Source organism: Propithecus coquereli, unplaced genomic scaffold (genome assembly GCF_000956105.1).
Source record: "Propithecus coquereli isolate 6110/MARCELLA unplaced genomic scaffold, Pcoq_1.0 Scaffold335, whole genome shotgun sequence".
Taxonomy (NCBI): Eukaryota; Metazoa; Chordata; class Mammalia; order Primates; family Indriidae; genus Propithecus; species Propithecus coquereli.
The window spans coordinates 1720777-1740484 of NW_012149008.1; the positions used below are offsets into that span (position 1 = coordinate 1720777).

General features: G+C 38.6%; 1 protein-coding gene across 1 annotated transcript in view; it reads left to right on the plus strand.

Moving 5' to 3' along the window:
* The window catches only part of LRGUK (leucine-rich repeats and guanylate kinase domain containing), a 97423-nt gene that overhangs the window by 45523 nt on the left and 32192 nt on the right, over nucleotides 1-19708 (plus strand). Inside the window, 5 exon segments of the mRNA XM_012650606.1 lie at nucleotides 1117-1236; nucleotides 8148-8244; nucleotides 12154-12267; nucleotides 14731-14932; nucleotides 16517-16612. Of these exon segments, the coding sequence (XP_012506060.1) occupies nucleotides 1117-1236; nucleotides 8148-8244; nucleotides 12154-12267; nucleotides 14731-14932; nucleotides 16517-16612 (629 nt within the window).

Genomic DNA, 19708 nt, shown 5'->3' on the forward strand with positions numbered 1-19708 from the left:
TATTTGTTCCTGTACTTCACATGGTTTGTTTCCGACAGAGAGCAAAATGTTTTGTTTTGCAATGCGGGACATGATTTTTACATATAATTTAATAATATAGATACTGACAGTTTTATGTTTATGATAGCCCTCTAAGGTGAAATGAATGATCATTTATTTACATACATCTGGAAAAGCACATTTGATTTAAAAGAGAGTATTTATGTCCTCATTGTATTTCTTTTCTAGTTTACGATATTGCTAGTTGTTTCATGCTTTAGGGTACATCTATATAAAAATATATATCAAAGAAATTTGCAGCAGTGTTTGATAAACACGTATGTCTTGATCATTTCTGTCTGTTGGGCAAACAAGAACAAAGCCCAGGTAGGCCCGCATATTCTAGGCTGGAGTAATGTTCATTGTGAACATTCATGGAGACAGGATGGGCAGCTCGTGTGAATGCCTGCCATGCCCTTCCTACTCTGGGCCAGCACACAGCTCTCTGTCAGCACCAGAAGTCAGGATCCAGGAAAGGAACCCTGACTCTTGTCTTTGGACTTACATGCTGCATTATTTAATGTGCTTCGGTTTCTTCATGTGTGAAATGGGGATAAATGACAGAAACATCTTCATCAGCTTCTTGTGATAATAAAATGCGGTAATATATGTAAAACTCCTAGAATAGTGCCTGGCACATAGTAATTGCTCAAGTAAATTTTAGTTATTCCTGTTAAGTTTGCTTTGCGTATCTGTATTCTAATTCGACAGATATGGATGTTAGACTCGCCCTCACAGGGCAGTCTTATTTCTTTCACTGACGAGTTCTGGGTAGAATACTTCACCGTAGCAATCAAGAATTGATATATAACCACATTTTTCCTTTAAAAAGTCTTGTTAAAGTAAATTTACATAAATTTGTATTTTACCTTATTTGTTATCTATGCTTTGAATATTATAATTAACTTATTTCTGGAAAGTAGGATTATCCTTTTAAACAGTGTCTACATATAACAAGTGCTCATTTAGCTGGGTTAATTATGATTGTGACACAGAAACTTTACCTGATGGAAGCAGTTAACATGCTGTCTCTCTGGCTAGAGGAGGATAACGACTGATTCTGGTCCTGTGTCGTAGCACTCTTCCCAGCCTGGATGCCCCTTACCCCATGTTGATATTAGCTGGTCCCGAAGCTTGTGGGAAACGAGAACTGGCCCACCGCCTCTGCAGACAGTTTAGTACTTACTTCAGATACGGGTAAGTTTGTTTATTAGCTTGTGAGACTTGGAAATTCATCCAAGTTGTTGCATATATCAATAATTTATTCATGGCAAAATCTCAGATATTTCTAATTTTGGCTATTAATTTTAAGCAAGTTCAAAAATGTATAAAACAACTTAATATGTAAGTTACATTTTACAGCAAAGCTAGAAGTGGTAAGTAAATTGAATGTTCAGTAGATTATTAACTCTTAGTAAGGACAGAGTACCATGAGAGTGTTAATCCTTGGAGGTAAATTACTGATAACATTGGATCAGTGTGATTACCCGGTCTTGCAATGACTAGGAATCTTGATTCTCATGCCATTCCAATCAATGTGGTAGAGATGATTGCTAAAGTATACTCCTAGTACAGAAGAAGAACTTAACACATAGCAAGAAGAAAGAAAATGGTTTGTCTTTTATGAAGCAGGCAGTAGACACACAGCAGTGACACTCCCCCCGCCCAACTCAAGTAAGCATGGCTCATTCATGCCATTATACACCTTTGCCATAAAGGGCTTATCAGCTTCTTCCCCATTTATTATACTGTTATATATACTGTACTTTTTTTTTAACTTTAACTTTCCAGATGTTTAACTTAATTCAGTCCCAGCCCAAATCACTCTCCGGGGTTTGAAAATACACATCTTTTTAACTAAGCATAAATGACATTTGAACGCAGGCTCCTGTTCCCGTGCTGTGTGCAGCACAAATAGCATGTTGTGACGTGTAATGGGCAGGGCTGTCCTGAGGGACAGCTTCTCCTTGACTCTGCTTGGAACACGCACCAACTGCACTTGAGTGTCTTTGTCTCCAGACAAAAATATGTCTTTTCAGGCATATTTCAGGAGGAAGAAGGAGAAGCAACTTTTTCCTTTCCTTTTCTTCCCTTCCCTTTCCCTTCCTTTCCTTTCCTTCCCTATAGCATACAATACACCTCAAGTTTTCTGGAACAAATATTTTGCTGAGTGATTTCCTAATGACCCAGTTAAAATAGAGGAAAGTATCTGAAAAACTAGGACCATCCAAAGGAAAAAAAAAACCTCCAGCTGGATTTACAGATTTTTTAGAGGTTTCTGAGAATCAGATTTATAATTGTCATTGTGGTCTCTTAAACTGGTTTCCTCTTGTATTTTTTATGTATGGCAACGAAATTACTTTTAGATTAGTGGTGTCTGTCAGTGAGCTATGGCTGTGACTATAAAGATATATAGGACAGCAAGAAAAATAAGTGCAAATTATTTTCTAATGCTATTACAAAAAAGATCTCTTCCCTTAAGCTACACATGTTCAAAAAATGTAAACACTATTTTAAACAGGTCCATTTATTTCGATATTTAAAATTGCTTCCCTCATTTGAACAACTCCAGGAGACAAATACTACAGAATAATTTATTGATTAATATATTTTAAATACCCCAAAGTAACAAAAATAAATTAAAAGTTAATTTTAGAATAAAAAAGTATAGAGTGAATTATGCTCGTGGGGGGGTACTGAACCTGTTTTAAAAGATAAGCTGAACACAATGAACGGAAGGTCAAACTAGGGCAGAAGGGTATATGCTGACCGTTGTGCTAATTTGTAAATTTGGAACCTTTCGGCAAACCAATGTGACCTATGGGAACCAAGGCTTTCTCTGGTTCCTTTCACATCTCTGATACCTATTATGTTGAAATGGTTGGTAGCCCAGTCCTGTTCCTTTGTTTGTGATATGCTACTGCCAAGGCATGCTTAGTTGTCCTGTTCTTGGAGGTGTTTATTGGCTCATTGCAAGATTCTGATCCAGTCTGCCCCTACAATCTTACCTGGCTAGGCTCCCCAATTACTCATTTTCATTAAATCCTATATTTCCCTTATTATAATGCTCATTCATCATGCTTATGATTGATGTATTTGATGTCTGTTTTCTACACTTGTCTGTAAGCCCAGCGAAGGTAGGGGCCATGCCAGCCTTGTTCGCCATTGAGTTACAGTGCCTAGCATATGGCCAGGCACTTAATACATGTGAGATAAATATTTGTTAAATGACTGACTAACTGAATGAGTGAATGGATGGCTGAATTAGTGGCATTATATGCAACATTTGATAAAAATGACTGTAATAAGAAGCATAGGTGATTTTCCCCAACTACCACTGATAGAGATACAGAGAACTAGATGGATTCATTCATTTGTTCATTCTTTCAAGAAATATTTATTGAGTTTCTCCCATGTGCTAGTTCCTGAGAATACAGTGGGAAGAAGACTGGCAAGGTCCTTGCTTGATGAAATTTGTAACCTAGTAGGGAACTCAGACCTTAGGTAATTAGTGCCATGTGAAATTTGAGTGGAGGCACAAGATGGCAAAACAAAATCCTAAAATTAGCTTTATCCTCCTATACTGTTACTGCTGCCATTGCTGGTTTTCTCCTCTGGCTGGAATTAGTGGTGAGTGGAAAGACACTCCTAATTGCCTCCACCAGTTACATACTCAGTCATCCACCTCCCTCACAGGCTCAGAAGTACTGGCCAACTGTTCATTGTCATTCTCATGGAGGCAGAGATCAGGGTTTGTTCAATGGCAAATTATTCTAAGAATTCCTTCAAGATCTCCAGGGATGCCTCAGCTCACTGTGTGGGGAGCTCTGCAGAAGAGAATTCCATCAAGGCATGGGTCAAAGACTATGTCATTGGATAAAAAAGGGTATTAGATAGGCAGTAATTTCATCCATTGGGAAAGTAAGAGTACTACTATTATATGCAGCAACTTTGTAATTAAAGCTAAAGCTAAAACCAAAGAACATCCTCAGGGGCAAGTCATTGCTGTTGTTTGGATTTTCTTTTCTTTTATTCTTTATCCAATATAAATTTTATTGATTTTTAATTAAAGAAAAGACCCCAAAAAGGCATAAATATAGTCTCTGCCATTTGCTTGAATTTTTTTTCTCTCCCTCATATTTATTTAACTTTCTCATCATATTTTACTTCCTTTTCAAATCGCGTTGACCCAAGATCAAGACATTCAATGAAATTTTTACATGTTAAGTTGCATACCCAGATATGTAAATATTGAAAACATAACTCAGTAGTATAACAAAGATTGGTGTGACCAAGAGATTTTGCTCTAGTATTAGGTTTTGATTTTACTATTTGTTTTTGGTTTTAGAAATAGGTTGGATATTCTTTCTTTACCTGTATTAGTTATGGGTGACTTGGAGCTATGCATTTACTGTCTTCAAAGTTTCTGTATTGATTTCCAACTTTATAGTACCACACAAATCAGTGACTTCCTGCAAAAGTGCCAGATAATGAAAGCAACACACAACAATACCAGCATGATTATTTATCTTCCTGATTTAATGCTGTGAAAGTGATCTGAATGGTCCCAAAAGAAAAATCTTATTCTTCCTTAGGTATCTATTTTATAGCAATCTTTATTTTTCTAACATTCTCATGATGTTTTCTACTAAATATATTTTATGTAAATATTATTAAAAGACCACAGCTATTTATCTACATGAGACTGTATGAGCTATAGCAATCTAAATGCAGTCTTATCTAGTGTGTCTGTTTATACATATGTGACAAATTTGTAGAATGGTTCATTTGTTCATTCAATTAATATTTATTGAGCACTGTCCGTGTGCCATATGCTGGTGATGCAACTATGAAATGAATAGACCCGGGTCTTGTCCTCCCGGTAGCTTATAATCTAGTATAGGATTTAAACAGGTAGATGTTGTCTAACAAGATAGTTTGATGAGTGCTATTATAAGGGAAGTAAAGAGTCTTTGAGATAGAAGTAAAAGAGAAGTGAGGGGTGGGGCTTAAGTGGGGAATGTATTCCAGGCAGAGGAGGACAACAGGCACTAACAGGCATGTTTCGTTAACCTAAAGTGCACATTATAGTACGGATAAGCCTGAGGTGTCAAGATGATGAGGCTGGAAAGATAGACAGGGTCTGATCATAAAGGGCTTCTAAGCAGGGGAATGGCATGATCACAGTTGTGTTTTAGAAGCAGTCCTCAGTCAGCGGTTTGGGAAAGGGCTTAGGGAAGGAAGACTGGAGACAAGGAGATCAGTTAGAATATGGTGCCGGGTGATGATAGCGTGAGTTAGAAAGTGGTGTGCAGTTATTGGAAATTGGGCAGAGTAGTGGCTGCATGGAGTTTGATACTCAGGCGCAATATGTGCTGTAATCTTTTGTGTTCATGATCCCTTAAATTGTGCTCAGCAATTTATTGACATATTAATATATTTGCATTGAGTGTTCAGGCTGATTTAATTTACCTACCAAATTCCTCTAGTAATACCTGGGCTCTTGTCGATATCCATTGAAAGAGCTCACTTACTAACAATATGGCATGCTATAATATAATGTACTTGAATTCAGATGTGCTCTGAATTCAAGCCAAGCCTCTGCCTAAATATTTGCAGTAACAAGAAGTTCATTATTTCCTGAGGCAATCTGGTTCAGAATTAAGATTCTAAATCTGCTTGCTTTGGAATCGCACTGAAATAATTCTATTTCCTCATCCACCTGCTAGCTGTTCTTAGACATCTTTTCTTCCTGTTACATTTTCCTGGATATTTTAGTATTCGATTTTTTGGCCTTGCTTTGCAGATTCCTTTCCTTCCTGATCATCTTCTTTCCATGGACTCGGTTTGGTCTTAGCCTCAATGACATGTGGCCATGAATTGGCCTTTAGGATGTCTAGGTTCACCCTTAGGCTTTTAGGATCAGAGTTGCCATTTGGGGTTAATCTTCAACCCAGTCCTTTTGCCTGTGAAGTGAGACTAACAAGGAGTACGGCTCCCATTAGAAACCATGATTAAACTAGTAGCAAATTAATTAGTAAATAATAAACTTGTAGAAATATTTAGAAAAGGGTGAGGATGGATATTGAAAGTGATAGTTCAAGCACATTTCATTGCCTAAAATTTTGCATCATTGTTTTCTAAGTAAGTTTAGTGAAATGTTACTTTCACTATGAAATATTTCCTTTTTAAGATATTCAATTTGGGTGGCATAACTACACAGAGAATGTTAGTATATGTGAAAATCAAATGACAAATTCAAAAAAACCACCGGTTGTCTCAGGTCCTTCTTAACAGAAAGTTCTACAGTAGCTGCAGTTCCTGTCATCAGCATTCTCCACATCAGTGGAACCATCTCTTTATTTACCTGCCTAGAAGCTTCAGATTGCTTCTTTGTTTTGTCTTCCTTTTCGAAATTCTGAAAAAAATTCCTGCCACTCAATTCCTTTGTTGGGAAATGCAAATTCAGGGTAGTGTGTAAATGCTATGCTAAGGGTTTGCAGCACAGGGTGCCAAGCTACTGATTTATCTTCCCTCACTGTCAAGGACACCAGCAGTCGGAGGGTCTCAGGTCTCTGTTAAGGAGGGTGAAGAAATGCCAGTGTATTCAAACAACAAAACAAATGTCATGGTGTTTCGACGGTCTTCTCTTAGAATGTACTCTCTCTCCTGTATATACAATTTAAATGTAATGTTAAGGCCTCAAAATTTAGTAGTATAGTTATTTCTTGATTATAATGGGAGGGAACAGTGGTATGAATTATAAAAATTTATTGGATTTTGAAATGAAGAGCCTTTGAGTTTGTAACTTTACTCTCTTAATCAAAAAGAATTGACTTTGGAGTCATCTTGGCATTGCTACTTAGTAACATTACTTAATCACTGTGCCTTGGTTTCATTAGTTAATTAGATAAATCAAAATAAGAAAAATTGCTTACTTCATGTTTTTTGTGAGGAATAAATGAAATAATATGTCAAGTGTCTAGCTATTCTCATCTCCTATTTTAAACTACAGGATAATCTAAAAATCTCTTTGCATTCCCAGAACTTCACATTAGGAAGGCAGAATGTTATGAAGTCAATAGTCCTGGTAGTTGGGAATTCTGTATTCTAGTTCTTGGGCCAACACTGGCCTGCTGTGTGACTTTGGACAAGTCACTTTTATAGTCATCTATAAGATGGAATTCTTAACAGCTGTTTCTACTTCACACGTTTCATTTTTCATTCATTTTACAAATAGTTAGCAAATGCCTGCTAGGTGCCAGGCATTGGTGAGTAAGTTAAATAAGACAAAGCCCTCCCTCATGATTCATAGGTTCTGCTGGAAGGTAGGAAAAACACAGATAAATGAGAAAAGAAGGCAGTTCTGGTGATGGAGAGTAATTGGGAGGTGTGGCGTGGTGGGGGTGCTATTTGAGACAGTGGTTAGAAAAGGCTTCTTTGATTGTGTTGAGAATTCCATTTGGCATTGGAACCATGGATGCCCACAGGGAACCGTCCACAGTGTCCATGTGGACCAGCAGTGCAGGGGGGTGAGATCTCTCTGTCCTCATGTGGTGGAGGAGTTGGGGCCCTCAACAAGTAATTGGGAAGCAATTGGTGCAGGTGCTGAGGCTGTAGGGATATAAAAAGGTGAATAATCCAGACATACAAGGTGAGGAAAGGCTTTTTGGAGCAGTGACACTTAAACTGAGTCCTGAAAAACAAGTGGGCTGGCCAGGCAGAGGGAGAGGAGGGGAACCTGTGGAAAACACTCATAAATCAGACAGAACGTGAAAGTAGTTGTGTGGAAAATGTATGAATAATAAATATTGTTATGCTTCTTAAAGTGTTATTACATGATGGCAGAGGAGGTGATTCAGAAGGTGTTAAATAATAATGAGTTAAAATTTGATGCTGATAATTTGAAATTTGTGTAAGGATTATAGACTATAGCAACTGGACATCGTCTAGCATTTCAAAACAACAGTGTTTCCACAATTATATTACTTTATGATTTGTGGATAAATTCCATTTTTTTAAAAAAAACATACTTTATACAGGAACATTGTCCATTTTGAATTTCAAGTTAATAGAAATGGACTACGTGATCTATCTTATGATTCCAGGGCCTGTCACACCACAAGACAGCCTTACTTTGGAGAAGGGGATCGAGTTGATTATCATTTCATATCTCAAGAAGTTTTTGATGAAATGCTAAACATGGTAAGAATGTTTGCCTTTATTTTTATTGCACAAGAAATGCATATTCTCTAGCAGGAATATTAGGAAATAATTAAAAAGGGAAAAATTAAGTTTTGTACTTTTTATGAGAGTTAAGTTCTTATTGGGTTGTTTTTTCTTAAACTACTTAATACATCATTCTTCACCTGCTTTTTTATTTTATGATGTTGGATAAAATATTATAAATTTCTAATAAAATGAATGAGTAGACATTTTAAGGACATAGAAGTAAAAGCACTACAAAAAATTCTTGTGATCTGTGCTTGTACATGCAGCTGCTATTAATCTGATTTTACTCAAGATGAGCAGTTCTGACTTGATGCAGAGAGCCTGGGATTTGGGCATTCTTGGGGGGTAGGGGTGTTCTGTCTAGGGATTACTGCATCCGTGTGTTATCAGTGGTGCTTTCTAATTGTTACAACCTTGAGCACGGTTTCATTAGAGTGTGTCCCACTTAGCTGGCTCGTTCTGGACACGTTACCTTCCGCGGTAACATTTCCATTCGAGCAGTCTGAGTCTTGAAGGCCAGGAAGTTTGCTAATGCCGATGGAAGCCCTTGCTAGGAGACAGAAGGAGATTCCTAATTTCTCTGAGGACTGTATCTTTGCTAGGCTAGAGGAACTACCCTGCATTAGTCCATTTCATAGGAGCTCAGGGTAATCTTGTTCAATTTAAATTTTGTGTTTTGTGGTTGTTTTTCGTTTGTTGTTTTTTTTTTTTTAACCAAAACCCTGATAATCTTGTCATTGGTAGTAATTCACACAACACCTTTGTCTTTGAATTCATTTTCTTCAAAACAATTTATTTCTTCCTTCTTAGCCTTCATGTGCAAAGGCAATCCTCACAACCCTGGGATGTTTTATCTGTGGAAAATATATCTAATGTCAATACATATTAGCCCATGACTTCCGTTAAACTGAAAGAGTATCTCGTATCTTTATTACTATCAATGAATTTGTAAAGCTTTTATTTTTTTCTTCACCATGGGCCTTATTTTTATTTATATCATCATTCTTTCTTTTACCAAATGAATGCTACACCACTTTTTTTCCCTTGAAGCCTACCGAAGGACCAGATGAGGTACTAATATGTTTCCGCTTTCAAAAGATTACCATCCAACAAGCGATGCTGGTATAGCTAATCTCCACTCCCCTCTTTTCCCTTCTCTTTCCTTCCTCCTTTCTCTATTCCCACCCCAAATAATGGATGTGGCTTGTACCTCAGTGCACATAATTATGAAACAGTTAAGCCTGGGCTCTGCAGTTTCTGTGAGTTTAATTCCAGAGCTTCTCATGTTCACAGAGAAACACAAGTGAGAAAGTCCTATAATCCCTAGACAATTCTTCCTCTAACCTTGTCAAAAGAACATCTTGGAAATTCTTTATAATTTTGTCTCCTTAAGGCTATATTTTGAAAGTTCACTTTAATTTATTAAGAGTACTCTGGGACTTCATATTTCTAAAAGCCTTAATAGAGATTTGGGAAGTTATCTTGATATTAGTAGGAGGCATTCTCTTAGGACTCTTCAGGTTGAAAGTCAACTAGTTCCCCAAATTAACGTTCCTTTCTCTTGTTAGAGTATGCAGTGCTTTTTTCTTAGTTCAGTTCATCTGTTCTCAGTGCCCCATATGCTCCCCTGATGTTCCATACCTTATTTGATCTGTAATCAAGTTAGTCTGGTTCAATTCCTAACAAGTCACTGTACTTCTATACTATATTTATAGTTTTACTCCCTCTACAAAACCCCCCGTGTGTCTGAGAAGTACTCAATTTTACTGCTTCTGTTAACATATATTATGTCAATGTAATGTCATTTTCTTCAACTTGAGTTTTGCCTCTGATCTCCTTTCTTTTCTTCATCCATGTGCCTCCTCCAACAAACACCCCTCCCCCACACACAGATCATCTCCCCCTCTGCCCACAGACACGCGAACCCTTTTTATGGACAGGTACACAGTCACTTACCCACAGAAACTCTCCCTCTCTTGTGGAAATAAAATCACAGACCTGGATATTTTTAAAGTATGACGATTGTTGTTTATTAGGGAATCCACAAGGAACATCACCAGCCCGAGTGGAGGGTGGCCACTTCATCTCAGTTTTTAACACAGCATTTTAGCGGGGTCTCTTTTATGTGTACATACAATACAAGATTTCTCCCAACCATACCTCCTTCCAGAAAATGGTGTTTTGGGATCCACAGAGGAAAGTCCTTGTACACATAAGTAAACAAACTTACAGTATACATCTGAAAGGTAATTCAGGTATACATTTTGAAGACAGGGCGAGTCGCAGAGCCAGCAGGATGTGTGTATGCACAGAAAGAGATTCCGCACAAGGAACTGTCTCACGTGGGTGTGGAGACTGGCAGGTCCGAATCTGCAGTGTGGGCCTGGCAGCCTGGAGATCCCGCGCAGCCGCTGGTGCAGGCGAAGGCCAAAGGCTGATCTTGTTGTTTATTCAGCTGATTGGATGAAGCCCACCCACATTATGGGGGCAAGTCTTCTTCCTCAAAGTTCAGCAATTTAAATGTTAATCTCATCCCCCAAACAGCCTCCAAGTTGACACAAATAATTAACCATCATACACGGTAAACAAGAAAAGGCACACACCTGAAAGGAGAGCCGGATAGCTATCCATCTAGATATAATGTATATATTAAAAGAAAGGGAGTCACGGTATTTGTTCCAAAGAACAAAGAGAGTATGACATCGAAGGAGTAAATATTAAAGGTGTTTCTTGTTGAGTTTTTAACTCTAGAACACGGATCACAACTCCTTTTGATTATAGGGGATGTGGCTTTTCCTCATCACCTGTAGCAGACACATTCCCCAGAGGCCCACCCAACCCCTGAGAGATACCCTGTGCCTTCTGGCCTTCCAACACCTCTCCCCGGACAGATAGCACGTCCCCCACTCACACATCTGCAGAACATCTGGGGCCGGGGGCACAGGGCAGCTGTGGGCTCTTAACTGCAGCTGCTGCCATTTGATGGGATTCCGTGCAGCCCTGGAAGTTTTCACTTCACTGTTTATTTCAAAATCGTGTATACGAGGAGTCAGACTGGCCAAGGTCATCCGCGTTTTCATTCCTTCTATCGTCGTCAGCCTCCTAGTTTAGATTCGACCTCATGGTTTAATAAATAGAATATCGTCAAAGAAAAAGTCATACACAATTTTAAGAGACATGTTTTCACTTGCATTTTTTTTTTTTTGCAAGGGAATACAGTTTTCAGAAGAACTGAGCTTCCAGAATACAGACAGAAGGTGGTATTTATAGTTCAAATGACTATAGGACAGACACCAATTCTGTTGAATAACATTTGGGACAGGCAGTTTCAATAAAAAGGTATCTTTATGAAGAAAAACAGGATAGGTCTGTTTTTCAAAGCGTTTAGGATGTCCCTGCAATTCATGACCTTCAGAAATTACCTGTAATTCCTGCCTTATCTTGGAATGCAAGGCTTTTGGAAATGGAAGCCTTTCCTGGGCTACCTGGAATGCTGGCATAGCTGGAATGGCAGAGACACAGGGCAGGCTGTTGGTTTTGCTCTCTCAGTAATGAAGGCTTGTGGTGTGGGTTTGGCAGGAAGTAGGTAAGTAAGCAAAATAGTCCGTCCTACCCTAAGCTTCCACGCTTTAACCCCCCTCTAACATTTTGTCAGCACATTATTTCCAAAAACCTAATTTTTTTGTCAGCTGAGAATTCGGAATAAATTTCTCCGTCACAGTTGGAGATTAAGTTTCATAACCCCATTGTCATTCTTACGTAGTTGCTAATATTTGTAGGCTTTATGAAATTATATAGAATAAAACTTCAAATGGCTTTACTTATATTAAATTCCATTATGGCCACTGTTATATGAAAATCTTTGTTCTTCTCAAATTCCAGGGGAAATTCATTCTCACATTTAGTTATGGTAATCACAATTATGGATTAAGTAGGGACACCATAGAAGGTATCGCAAGAGATGGTTTAGCAAGCTGTATTCACATGGAAATAGAAGTAAGTGTTTTTCATTCAATCAGCTCACGTGTATGTGAGTTTGTGTGTGTGTGTGTGTGTGTGTATGTATATCTTTAAAGTTTTTATTTATACATAATGGATGTACATATTTTCAGGGTACACATGATCAAATATATGTGTATACTTGAGGTTGGGGAGAGGGGCTTCGATGTGCAGGCAGCATGCTGCTGGACACAAGAGAAAGGGGGGATCATTCCATTTATAATTAGCATGGGGAGGCAAGACACATGAAGAATTAAGTGACAGGTGTTAGATCACAGTACAAGAAATTGCACATATACTGTGAGTATAACTACCACGCAAGGTTTCTTTTCTCAGTTATATATATCCTCACTACATTATCCTTCTTCTATTTAGAACATGGTCTCTCTGTATATAAAGTGGTGTTAGATAAAAGCTGGTCCTTACAAGGTGTGGAACTAGCTCCCTGTCTCCTCAGGACAATGGCAGCCCAGTGTAGATGACCTTATTCGAAGGAGATTTGCAGGAGATGTGTGCACGGTGCTGTCACTTGACCCCACTGGACATCGTGTTTTCATACTTCTGGCAATTTAGACCGGCAGATTTTAGGAAATTTTTTTCTCTGCCCCAATATCTCATCTTCCCCCAACAATCTTCTGTAAATAGAATATACAGAAGCTTCTCCAAAATTAAGATCCAGAGTAAAACTATGAATTTCCCACTTTAAAAATATATAGCTTTATGAAATACTTGAAATCTTCAAAGATAGTTGATTGTTTTTTCAAGTTACCTTCGCCGAAGAGTATAACAATTTTGTAATCAGAAAAGCCTGTAATCCTAGCACTCTGGGAGGCCAAGGCGGGATGATTGCTTGAGCTCAGGAGTTCGAGACCAGCCTGGGCAATAGTGAGACCCCCGTCTCTACTAAAAATAGAAAAATTAGCTGGACGTCATGGTGTGCACCTGTAGTCCCAGCTACTCAGGAGGCTGAGGCAGGAGGATCACTTGAGCCCAGGAGTATGAGGTTGTAGTGAGCTGTGATGACACCACTGCATTCTACCCAGGGAGACAGAGTGAGACTCCCAAAAAAAAAAAAAAAAAAAGATATAAATGATTCAATTAGGCCAAACTTACAGAAAACAAAACCTAGGCAAATTGGGTACATATTCCTTCACTGTTGACTCTGAATCTTTTTGCTTTTTTTCCTTTGTAACTTTACAGAACAGGAGACTGTAATTCCCTTTTGGCTCCTTTTGCTGGTGTAAGTGTCCCCAGCTTCAGTGAAACTGGTCACATAGTTTCCAGTTCTTTTCTGACTTCAGAATATTTCCATTCTTATCTCTCTGTAATTAATTGATTTTGCATCTTTAAGGAGGGTTTTCTTTGTTTCTGTGCTACCTAGCAAAAAAACAAAAAAAGATCTTTCTCTAAAAAATTTCTTCCTTGGACAAGGCAGAAACAAAAATTAATGCATTTTTGAGTGCAGAAACTCTCCATCTTTTGTGTCTACCTTTTTCCACTTCAACAGATATCTGAGTGATGGCTCCTGTTTACTTTTTTCTCCTTGAGACTTTACTCTTACTCATTTCCGGGAGGTTGAGTCTATAATCCATGCTTCATTCCCCCAATTCTCTCCAGCTGAAGTATTTTTCCAAACTGCCCTTGTCATTGACTCTTTCAGAAATCATTTTTAAAAGAACCTGTATTTCTTCCCACTGAATTTTTAAAACAAAGATTTTAACATTGAGTTAAGCTGATGATGATAGAATTGAGATGGAAGGGACTTTGAGAGTCCATCTGGAATAATTGACTCCCATGAGGAAACTGATACCCAGAGAGCTTGAAGGATGTACACAGAGTCCACAGGAGCTGGAGAGCTGCCACAACCAAGCTCTCCGGATCCACAGACTGGTACTCTACACAGCTTCACACTGTGAGCTCCTGGTTAGCAGACTACCATGAGCTTGGCCTTCCCAGCTCTAGACAGAGGCTATGAGATGTCATTGGAACCAGCCCAACCAGGTTGCAGGTTTAGGAGCAGGAACCTAAGCTAATGACAAGGCCTAACAGAAGAGCCTTTTCTCCCTGGGGAGATCTCTATCTCCTGGTGCTCCGAAGAAGCTTATGAAATATAGAATTGAAATTACTTTTCAGTAATAAAATTGCATTGCTGCCATGATATACCTATTTTATATCCAGCAGTTTTCTTTTTTAATAGTCATATTCATTAGAATGATTAATTAGAGTAAAACCAGGTGGAATGAATTCTAATATTCCCAATGACAAATTAATATTTGATGAAGAGAAAAAAGTAAGCCAACCTTGAGATATTTATAGAAAAATAGTAGCTAATTATACAGATAAAATAAATTCTTCATTATGAATGATACTACTTCTTATACCCATGTTGTCAGATGTCTCCAAAATGATTTCTAAGTCATGTATCTGTTTCCAATTTATTATCTTTCTTTAAATGCATAGGGTGTAAGAAGTTTGAAATATTCCTATTTTGAGCCTCGATATATCCTGGTGGTACCCATGAACAAGAACAAATATGAGGGATACTTAAGGAGAAAAGGATTATTCAGTCGTGCAGAAATTGAATTTGCTGTCTCCAGAGTGGACCTTTATACTAAAATTAATCAGAAATTTCCAGGATATTTTGATGCAGTTATCAATGCAGGTCAGTAACTTTTAGCAAAGTTTTATTTTTGAAACATAAGGTCACTGGTTTAAAAGTTTGTTTCATGGGATGAAAATTCCTGGGTAGAAGATATTTTCTGTGTAACAGTGAATCACAAAGAACTTCAAAAAGAGGTAAGAATCCAAGAGGTCCACCCTTCCACTGTTTTAATCAGAGGATTATCTCTATTATTCCTTAAGATCTTGACTGATAAGATTTGGTGTAAAATGAGCCTGGATTAGGTTCCTTTTTTAGGAGACATTGTGAGAACAAAGTAAGATAATATATAATTTGAAATACACATATAAATTTCTGAAAGGTATATGAAACTCAGGAAATTTTATCAGAATCTACATATAGGTAAAAACACAACTACTAAAAATGTCATAGCCATGAAAATATCTGGTTAAAACAAATATTTTCAAAAACTATCTTAAAAATGTCCACTTACATGAAGCAATAATCAGAAGGAGAATTTATTGAATATGAAAATTTCTATATATTTTTAAATTATACTATATTATACAATCATAAAAAGGAATGAGAAAACATTCTGTGTATGGACAAGGAAATATCTTCAAGCCATGAAGTTACTAAAAAAGACAGGTTCCCCACAACCATAGGTATACATAGTAATCATATTTCTTATACTACATAAATCTCTGGAAGAACCCTCAAAAACTTAATAACACTGATTACATTACATTAGGTTGAACCACATGAAATTTCTGAATCAACTATTTTGACCTATGAAAACAGAAATTTAGTAATTTTTGATCTCTGAAACATGTTGATGTATTACATAGTTACATTTGTTTTCTATTCCTGCACAGAAATTATTGTACTTGGTGGCTTAAAACAACACCCATTTATTAGCTCACAGTTTTGTAGATTAGAAGTCTGATATAGAGTAACTGGATTCTCTGCTCAGGGTATCAGGAGGCTGGAATTAAGGCATCAGCCTGGCTGAGGTCTCATCTGAAGACTCTGAGGAAAAACCTGCTCCACGGTTCATTCTTGTTGGCAGAATGCAGTTTCTTGTGGGTGTAGAGGACTGAGGGCCCAGTTTCCTTATTGACTGTCTTCCAAGGACTGTCCTTACTTCCTAGAGGCTGCTCCCAGGTCTTATCCATGTGGCCCCCACCGTGTTCAAGCCAGCAACAAGACATTGAACCCTCCTTGTGCTTTGAATCCCTGACTTCCTCTTCTGCCACCAGCTGGAGAAAACTCTCTCATTTTATGGGACTCTTGTGATTAGGGTGTGCCCACCTGGATAATCTCCCTTCGGACTAACCCAAAGTCAACCCATTAGAAACCTTAATTACATCTGCAGAAATCCCTGTTGCCATATAATGTATAATAAATAATCATAGGAGTGATATATCATTGCATCCACAGGTTCTGCCCATACTTAAGGAGGAGATTGTCCAAGGGATGTGTCGTTAGGGTAATTTTAGAATTCTGCCTACCACAATATGCATAAAATTAAATGTAGTGAATAAATCATTACCACCATTGGTTGAACACTAACTGTATTTTGCTATGATCCTGTTGCTTTAAAGTATACTCTCCCATTTACTATAGATGATCTGGACGTTGCCTACCAAACGCTGAGTCAGCTCATTAGAGAATACCTTGGATTGACTGAGGAGACTGCCAAGAGTTTGGTTCCAGCTGCAGGTACTATCCTATCCCCTTTATGCCAGAATAGTTTTTTTCATGGAAAGGAAAAAAAATATCTGAGTTATTATTTGGGTACTCATCTGCCAGGCTAAAGCTGGCTCTCTTTAATTCCTATACTACTTCTGGGTGATTGTCCCCACAAACTGCATGAGTTAGCCTTCTGAGCCTATGACTCTGCTGTGTCCATGACCAAAAAGGAATTCAGGGGACATGCTGGGCAGTGCCTTGGAGGTAGGTAATAGATAAGGGTTAGCCTCATGGTTCAGACCTCAGCCTTCCAGAAGTTTAGTTCCTTTTGGGGACTGAGGTATTACTCTACTTGTCAGGTTTGTATTTAGTCCAAGAGTTTCTGTCCAAGAATTTCAGTGTAAGAGTTTTCTTTCCCCCTTTCTGCACATCGCCCTGGTCCTAAAAATGTTATACTGCAGGATATAGTGGAAAAATCACTGGCCAGACGATGTGATCCCAGTCCTGGCCCTGCTGCTCTCCGGGGCAGGCTGCTTAGCTGTTCTGAGCTTCAGTTAACTCTTCCACTGAATGGACCTAATGCTCCCCATCTGCCTCAGGGGTCATGAACAGCAAGTAATTCTCCTTGGAATCCAGGAATTCTAAAGCCCTAACTTGGAATTTTGGTGCATGAGTACTTTGAGACGTATTTAAAGGGCTCTCCCAAATCCACCTCACAACCATTAGGATGGTTACTATAAAAACAAAACAAAAAATAGAAAATAACAAGTGTTGTCAAAGGATGTAGAGAAATTAGAACCCTTGTATGCTGTTGGTGGGAACGTAAAATGGTCCCGTACTGTATGGGAAACAGTATAGTGGTTCCTCAGACAATTAAACACAGAATTTCCATAAGATCCAGCAGTTCTACTTGTGGGTATATTCTCAAAAGAATTGAAAGCAGAATCTTCAAGACATCACTGCACACCCATGTTCATAGCAGCATTATTCACAATAGCCAGAAGGTAGAAGCAATCCAAGTGTCCACCAATGATGAATGGGTAAACAAAATGTGATATTCACATAAAATAGAATATTATTCAACCTTAAAAAGGAAGGAATTCTGGCACATGCTGCAACACGAATGAACCTTGAAGACATTACGCTAAGTGAAATAAGCCAGTCACAAAATGATAAATATTGCATGATTCCACTTATACGAGGTACCTAGAATAGTGAAATTCATACAGACAGAAGGTAGAATGGTGGTTGCCAGGGGCTGGGAGACAGAAGTTGTTTCAGTTTGAGAAGATGAAAAGAGTTCTGGAGATGGATGGTAGTGATGGTAGCGTAACAATGTGAATATATTTAATGCCAGTGAACTGTACACTTAAACATGGTTAAGATAATATATTTTATATTACGTGTATTATACAACAATAATAATTTAAAAAGGTCCCCTCAATGGACTGAACCCCATTTACACATCACACGTTGTAAAGTGTTAATCCAAGACTCTTGCTGCTTTGCGGATGCCATGCAGCTTTGTTTTAACCTTGGCGACTCTTTGCCCCAGTATGATTTTATTGCCTGGTTGCATCCTGGCAGACTGAGCCAGGCCTGGTCATGATTTTGCCAGAGTTCAAGCCAGTCGTGCTGTTTTACAATTTTGCACGTTTCCCAGGCCCAGTGCCCGTGGTATTTTGTAATGAAATCAGTGTGAACTATATGTCTCAGGAGATGAAGAGACCAAGGTATGACCTGCTGCCTGGAACATTCCCAGAAAAAGTTTGACCTGTCTGAAAATCGGCATTAATGTAGGACTGGAGGACTGTGCTCAGTCTACAAGGGGGGGCACATTCAATTAGGAGCAGGTCAGTGTACTTACCCAGCCCTGCTCTGCTTCTCCGCATCAGGCCTCTGCTCCTAGAGAGCCATGACTGTGGAGGAGAGCAGCACCGTGAACCTAACAAGGCTTCCACAGCTCATCTCTTGAGGAAATCTGACTCCCTTTGCTTTAATTTTTTGCTAACCAAGTAAGCTTGTGATCTTTAATTTGGTCCCCCCGGGTGGACCTGCCCCTGTGGGGCTGTACCCTATGTTACAACACCCTTCTCTGATGCTCAAGCCAGTCCCATCTCCCTTTGTAAATTAATTAATTGGCATCCTGACTTTTAAATCAGCCTCTTGTGGGTTTGGATAAACATGAGTCAGTCCCCTGAGCCTGACCAGTTCTGAATAACTGAGAAGCGCCTGTTTCTGAATCTGTGGGTGCCTCTGAATGGCGGTGCTTGAACAGGACTTTGCCTCGACAGCCAGGAGGCGCCATCTCTGTATCTTAATCTATAACTGTCAAGACTGACAACGGGGTGCAGTTGCCTTTTGGCAGATTAATAGACCAGATAATGTGTGCATAGGAAAATGGACTCTCGTTTTACAGAGTATAATAAAGCTTTATTTGTTTGTACTAATTAGATTAGGCCTGTCTGATTTAATGAAAAGTGTGAATTATAGAATTTGTAAATGTGTTATTACTCTCTGATACATTTCATAACTGAAACCGAGCCATCCAGTTATTGACTAATAGAATTCCGGCTTTAAAAAGTAGATAGGAGAATTTGTCATCACTGGCCTCGACAGAACTTTGTTTTTCTGGCAGGCTTAATATTTGTGAAAACAATGTGTTTTCTTAAGCCACCCACTTTGTCTTTATTTATACAATTAATTTGCGGAAGAAGTTACTTTTTTCAGTTGATGGTTTAAGAATGAATTCTCACATAAACTGACATTGTGGAGGTCAGACATTATTCAAGCATCCCAAAAATTCTAATGACTGTGGTCCTTATTAATAAGCTTTTGTCTCTAATGATCTAAGAAGTAGAGCCAGTGAGCGCTCTTAGTTTCAGGGCTATGATGAATGTGCCAAGGAGCATGGGCCAAATGTTTACAGGTTCGGTGCAGGAAGCGGGGGCCCAACCATAATTACCTTAAAATGAATAGCAAGATTCTCGGGAAGGGGCCCAGAGCCTCAGCAGAGTCACTGTCATGGGCCTGGCTGGTGCTTCGCCTCTTTGCTTCTGCTCTGAGCTGGGTCCCGCTGATTTTAAGTTTCTGTAGTTTAGGTATATTTACATAAAAACTCACATT